Source organism: Megalobrama amblycephala, linkage group LG23 (genome assembly GCF_018812025.1).
Source record: "Megalobrama amblycephala isolate DHTTF-2021 linkage group LG23, ASM1881202v1, whole genome shotgun sequence".
In the NCBI taxonomy this organism is placed as follows: domain Eukaryota; kingdom Metazoa; phylum Chordata; class Actinopteri; order Cypriniformes; family Xenocyprididae; genus Megalobrama; species Megalobrama amblycephala.
Genome location: NC_063066.1, coordinates 9201017 through 9207403, shown reverse-complemented (window position 1 = coordinate 9207403; position 6387 = coordinate 9201017). Strand labels below are relative to the sequence as shown.

The 6387-nt window shown below is 37.9% G+C and overlaps 1 protein-coding gene across 27 annotated transcripts in view; it reads left to right on the top strand.

Annotated features, from left to right (window-relative positions):
* Window positions 1-436: 436 nt before the first annotated feature.
* map7d3 (MAP7 domain containing 3) overlaps window positions 437-6387 on the top strand; it is a 33289-nt gene continuing 27338 nt past the window's right edge. For all 27 annotated transcript variants that reach the window (XM_048176312.1, XM_048176304.1, XM_048176296.1 and 24 more), the window contains exon 1: window positions 437-593. In XM_048176312.1, coding sequence (XP_048032269.1) covers window positions 548-593 — 46 coding nt within the window. In that variant the 5' untranslated portion in view covers window positions 437-547. The remainder of the gene's footprint in view (window positions 594-6387) is intronic.

The following is a 6387-nucleotide window of genomic DNA, read 5'->3' as shown; positions in this document are numbered from 1 at the left end:
TATAAAATGTTACTTTTTATTAAATATGAAACTTTTAATACATTAAAAACTAGATAAATGTGTTTGTTTAAGTGTCTAGTTAAAGAAATTGATGTTTTCAATAAATATATTTTTTTTTCTACATGAAAATGCCAAATGTTTAAATTTTTCCATTGTGGTACAATGTTGCCTCGAGGCAACAAACTTATAAAAAATTAAATAAATTAAACAATTATGAAAATGTTTATTGATATTGTTAAAGTGTCCAATTTTAAGCAGGAAAAACAACACAAATAATTTTTTCCTCATTGATATCATATTGCCTACCATAGAGGATTAAAATTAAATATTTTCTTTTTCTGAAGTTTAGCTCCCTCTTGTGGCCACGGACACCATTTTGAAAACCACTGTCTCTGAGTACGAGCGCTCATGCTATATCTTGCAGTGTGTGCTGTTGACCTCTAGATGTCGCTGTCACCGTCTGTAGCGCTTGACTGGTTGAGCAGTCGGCGTCCTCGCGCGCCTCTAATGTGTCAGCGCCAAACAGCAGGAAAAAACTTCGGCAAAAATGGCGGAGGGTGCAACGTCTCTGAAAGGGTTGCGGGCGCAATTGGGTAAGAATTTGCTGATTTACAGGCTCTTTTGACCAGTTCTCGTTGCCTAAAATCAGTCACATGACATATCTTTAGTACTATGGGTTTGTTTCGAGGTTGTTTGGACGGTTGAGGACTTAAATCCATTACTTTCATTGAGGGGGTTTTGAGAGGCAGAGTTAGCGGGCTCAGATGGACGGATAACGGCCAGCTAACTGCTAAACTTACTCCAGAACCAGGCAACAAGTTTGTGTTTGTTCGCTAGTATGTTCTTGTGGAGTTTAATCTTTAGATGGGATGAATTTACGAAGTCCAAAGCGTTTTTTATGTTACGTTTGCCGGGAGGCTTGATAAGTGATGTCTTGTTTGACAGGGATACATCATCATCACATCTTTGAATGGCGCTCTTATCTACATACCTAACCTATTCGTTTGGTATTTTGAAGTTGTTATTTTCGCATTATACTAAATATTCTCTTAATAAGGTGATTTTTGAATGTGTATAAACCCTTTGCAGTCTCATAATTTGGTTTCTATATTCGCTTCCTATCTTGACTAGCAAAAAGAGACACTGACATTGATGTCGAAATACTTCATGTTTAAACTCCAGAATCAATTGGAGAGCTGCATGTTTGATGAAGGTGACTATTTTGTATTGAATTGAGCTATATAAGTGAAACTATCAAGGTGTAGTTTATTATTATTGCATTGTATATGCAGGCAGAACTAAGCTAGTGTTTACTGATCGATTGTTTAGCAGCATCTGTCGCTTGATAACCTATTATGTTGAGTGTTTGAGTTTCTGTGTTGCAGATGCTGTTGCCATCTTGGTCAGTAATTGCTAAACAGGATGTCTGTCTACACGTATGACTCTCATTACACTTTGAGATGGAGCCTTAACTAGGTCGTTTATCATCTGGTCTTTCAGGATTAATATAAACTGTCATTTTATCACTATCAACATAATTGCAGTTTTGCAGCAAACTCTATTTACTAGTTCTTGCTTCTTACGAAAACATGCATGGGTTGCCTGTTTTGCATGCTCTTCTGCCTTGCTAATGAGGAATGATTTGCACTTTTGATGTATTGTGTTTAGCATATGCCACTAAAAGACTAGTAGATATAGCTTTCACTGTAGCCTGTGGTTAATCTTACAGAGTTGTAAAAGTTCTTAGGGCCTGTTGTGTAAAGGAACATAACAGTCCTGAAAGGCTTCTGCTTTTGTATGTTCTTTAGCTTCTTCTTTTCTGTTGTAGAGCTTGAATTCAATTCATTTAATTGTAAAAAGCGGGTCACATTGTGGTTAGAAACCTCAAAGTGGCGTCACATCAAGATCAGCATCCTGCCAGTGTTAACCCTGGCCAGACTGCAAGCATAATGTAGGGTGAAGTCCATTGGTAACAAAAAGTGCACATATTTGGTTATTTTTTTTGTATTTATTTATTTTAATTAATTTGTCCCTTGCATTTTAAAAGCTATTATTGAAGAGCATGAAAAATAGCATGGCCAGTTAGAGCCATGTGATCTTGAGCTGTTTTGTTATCGTAATCCAGCAGGCTGGTTATAAGTCAATATTAAACTGGTAGCACCTTTGTTTATCAGGCGTACTCATCATTCTTGGCTGTCAGAATGAGGGCTGTAATTCTCATTATTAAATAGTCAGTGCCTCTCCTCTCTTGAGTTGTTATTTTGAAGTCAGTATCTTTTAGTGAAACCAAAATATGGGGCAAATTTGTGAAGCAAAATGGCTTATATTTGTATTTCAGTCCTACAGGCGCTGTACATGACCTGCTGAGCTTTTTGTCTTTTCTAGTAGAGAAATTTGGTTAAGTGCTGCTGCATTCAAATGTGCAACCCAGCCTTATTGGAAAATCCTGCCTGTGGCAACATTTCTGTAAAATTATATTTACGTTACTTTTAAGTAAAATGTCCAGTGACTATCTATAAATGTGATTCAGTTTTAACTAAAAAAGGATAAATGTGATTATGTTGATGTTTTATTGCATTGGTTATTGTACATGAAATTTCTGGTAAGTGACGCTAAAAGGTTATTGCTCTATCGCATTTGAAAATAATGTACCTCTTGTGAATCTGGCAATGTTTTATTGCGTTGGTTGTACATATTGCAGAAGTTTGGAAATGAATTGTCTGGGAAGTGACGCTAAAAGGTAAAAATGCTCTATTGCATTTGAAAATAATGTACCACCTGATTGTGATTACAGTTTATAAAGTTATACTTATGGATATTTTTCTTACAAAAATGTATTGCTTAGCTTCAGAAGGCATTTATTAACCCCCTGGAGCTGTATGGATATGCCTTTTTTTAAATATAACTCTGATTGTGTTTGGCTGAAAGAAGAAAGTCATATACAAGGTTGGCTTGAGGGTGAGTAAATTAAACCCTACCATAAACCTAACTGATAGTGTTAACAAAAGCAAACATTAGATAAAAACACATTTGCTGAAGCAGCCATGTCATTTTAGTTCGCTTCTACAAATCTTTTATTGTGACACGTGTTTCATGGTACTCATACCTGAGCGCTCTGCATCACAAGTGCAGTGCTGTACGAGGTGAGCTATTGATCAAGTTTACTACTTCAGAAAATCCATTCATATGGAGCTGGTTATGTGATGCAAACATAAATGTATTAGTTTACAAATCATGCACTTTGGTAAAAGCGTTTTGAGGTCAAACATTGTTTGTATAGGTAAGATTTTGGAGTGTCGCAAAAATGTAGGGAGAGGCGCATATTTCCAATGAGCCCATGTTGCAAATGTGTTAGTGCACATGTGGGTGCACACTTATTTAAATGTCCAGAGCTGATGATGACGTTATTATTAGCCTCCCGGAAGCAAGCGTGACCTACTGTCCATACGTCATCATTGCTCTACCTCTTGAAATAGCCCAAGCTTACATAGCCCAGGTGTCCCCACTAATCTCTACAAGAACTACATTGTGGGGTCAAGAGAGGTTCGCTCTAACCTTCATCAAACTCACCTGCCTATAATTTTAGGGCTGCGTTTAAGTCCGCTTTTTTATGCCCTTTCCTTGCTAACTTCCCTCTTTTTAAATGGAAACCCCTTGATCACTTGTGGGTAAATTAAGTGCACACACTGTAAGTTGCTGTTGCACTGTGTTCTTTGAATCTGCCTGAAGTGTACAAATGAGTAGACTCGCTCCCTCAGTCAAAATCGAGGAGGTCAAGTGTCTGTCCAAATGCCTAGTTGAAGAAGTTGAATGCGCTTCCAAATGGTGGCGAGGATCCCCCCCGCTGGGAAGTGCTTGGGTGAAATTTGTGAGTGTATAGCCCTTTCTCAATATGCATTCTTAAGCACTCGTGTCCTTGTACTACATTATCATCAACCATCAAAGTTTGATTCCAATACTGTGTTCTTGATGTGTTCTTGATATCAAGGATGCATCGAATACAGACTTTAGAGAATCGAACTGTTAGAAATCCCAGAAGACGATGCAGGTGGTGGACGTACGGAAGCCTGTAAGCTTTAAAGGGTTAGTTCACCCCAAAATGAAATTTCTGTCATTAATTACTCACCCTCATTTTGTTCCAAACCCATAAGACTTTCGTTCATCTTCGGAACACAAATGAAGATATTTTGATGAAATCTGAGAGCTGTCTGTCCCTCCATTGACTGCCGTTGCAACTACTACTTTGACATTTCAAAAAGTTCATAAAGAGATTGGAAAACTATTCCATATGAATCAAGTGGTTTAGTTCAAATTTTCTAAAGAGACTTGATTGCTTTTATGATGAATAGATTTAATTTAGGCTTTTACTCACATGTAAACATTGATCAGCAAACATAAGCAGAAGCTCAACCGGCACTTTTACACAGCACTTTTGAGCTTCTTTCAAGCTAGCCTAGCAAGACCAGCCTCCATGAGAACGCAAGTCTGTTCATTGGAATTGAGAAACGGCCTGTCTAAAAGTGGAGGTAAACGCAGCCTAGTAGGCCTGAAGGCCTTGATTAGCTTGTTCAGGTGTGTTTGATTAGGGTTGTAGCTAAACTCAGCAAGAAAGTGGACCTTGAGGTCCAGAGTTAAGAACCGCTACTTAAGATATTTAAGGCACTTGCGTTGTGTTTTTAAGATTGTGTATCAAAATTAAAAAAACATGTTTTAAGACCATTGCAATTTGATTCATTTGTTTTGCTTTGTTGTTCTGTTTTTCTCCAGATCACCAGAATGTGTTCAATATGTTGGGTCAAGGAATCCTGAAACCAGCCTATTAAAGTGACTTAATTAAGATCAATTAGTCAAATAGTCTTTCAGGCAACTTACCAACTAGGTAATTTTGATATGTATTTTTGTAACACGCTGCTATGCGTTCGTGTTTGAATATGTGTGTGTATGTAAAATCACAGCTGTGCCTTTTTTTCAGGCCTGAATAATTGAAAAGTGCAGGCACGTTCCTCCCCAGGCATCTGCCCTAGAGCACTTCCTGTTGTCCCAATAACAGGCTGCTACTGCAGCAAAAAGAAAAAAGAGTGAGGCAAACAGTGAGCGGTAACAGGACCCCACTGACCCACTGAGCACTGACTCTCCCTGACTGCTAGATCTCCTTGGATGTGCACGGCAGGACATAGAGAGCATAGTGTTGCTTTTTGTATAACCGTTCTTTGTTTTCTATCAGACTGAGTGAATGAAGGTTTGTTGAACAGCCCATCTTGTCATCTGACAGTTTAAATGGGGCAGCTGTTGTCAGAAGGGGTGATGCAACCCGTGTCTGTTTTTAGTGTTCAAAATTTAAAGCTCAATGATCAACAATCACAGTTGTTTAAATATTGAAGAACAATGCCAATTGGCTGTAACAGTGATATAAAGATCTGATAGCCGATGTGATAACTGTTTTGACACCAGATAACTGAGTATCTTAATCACATCAGTGCATTGTGGCACAATGCATTGCTTCCTTCTGGTACAGATTAAGACCAAATGCCTGTTTTCTTTGCATGCATATTTTACTTATGCATTTGAGACTGTCTGCTGAAAAAAAAAAAAGTCTTCCTTTTTGACCATGCTGTGTTCTCATTGATACCTGTCTCATTTCCTCTGTAAGGTAAAAATAAAATCTTAGCAGCTGTTAGCGATCCACATATGTATGTTTGTCTATTTCTTCGAGACATTATTGTTTAGTGGCCCATAAAAAAAACATGCAGATTAATTGGAGTTGCATTAAGGAACAGTTTGAGGTCAGCTTGGGCTTGCCTTCATTGTCTTTACATCATGAATGTATGTGTGAGGCCTAGATAATGTCTCCATTGTGTTTGTCCATTGTAGGGCTGGTGGTCATTTGCATGCCGCGTGTCGCAAAGCCCACAATGTGAGGTTCAGAGACAGAGTATGACTCAGATGGTGTTTGCATATTCATTGAGTCTGAATATGGCCTGAGTGCTCTACAGATACATCCCTCCTTGTAGGTCGTCCTGAGCTTTACATGAGACATTAAGACAGTGAAAAGAACAAAAAAGTGTTAATTTCAGAGCAGCTTGCTTAAAATGTAAGCATGTACTTTAAGAAATCTTTTAGTGCAGGTGTATGTGGTACTTTCACTTCAGCAGGAATTACCCAGCCTGCTCTTTCTCCTGCTATTTTAAATGTCACTATGTGCAGTAGAAAAGCTCAAGCTATTTCAATCTAGAGATGTGTAAAACTGCACTTTTTCATAACGGCTTGTTGGTTGGCTGTCTGAACAACTAGCCAAATGTGTCAGAATAGTAATAATTGAAAAAAGCAGTAATGATAATAATTAAGATGATTTTTATTATAATATTAACACATCTGAAATATTAAAGT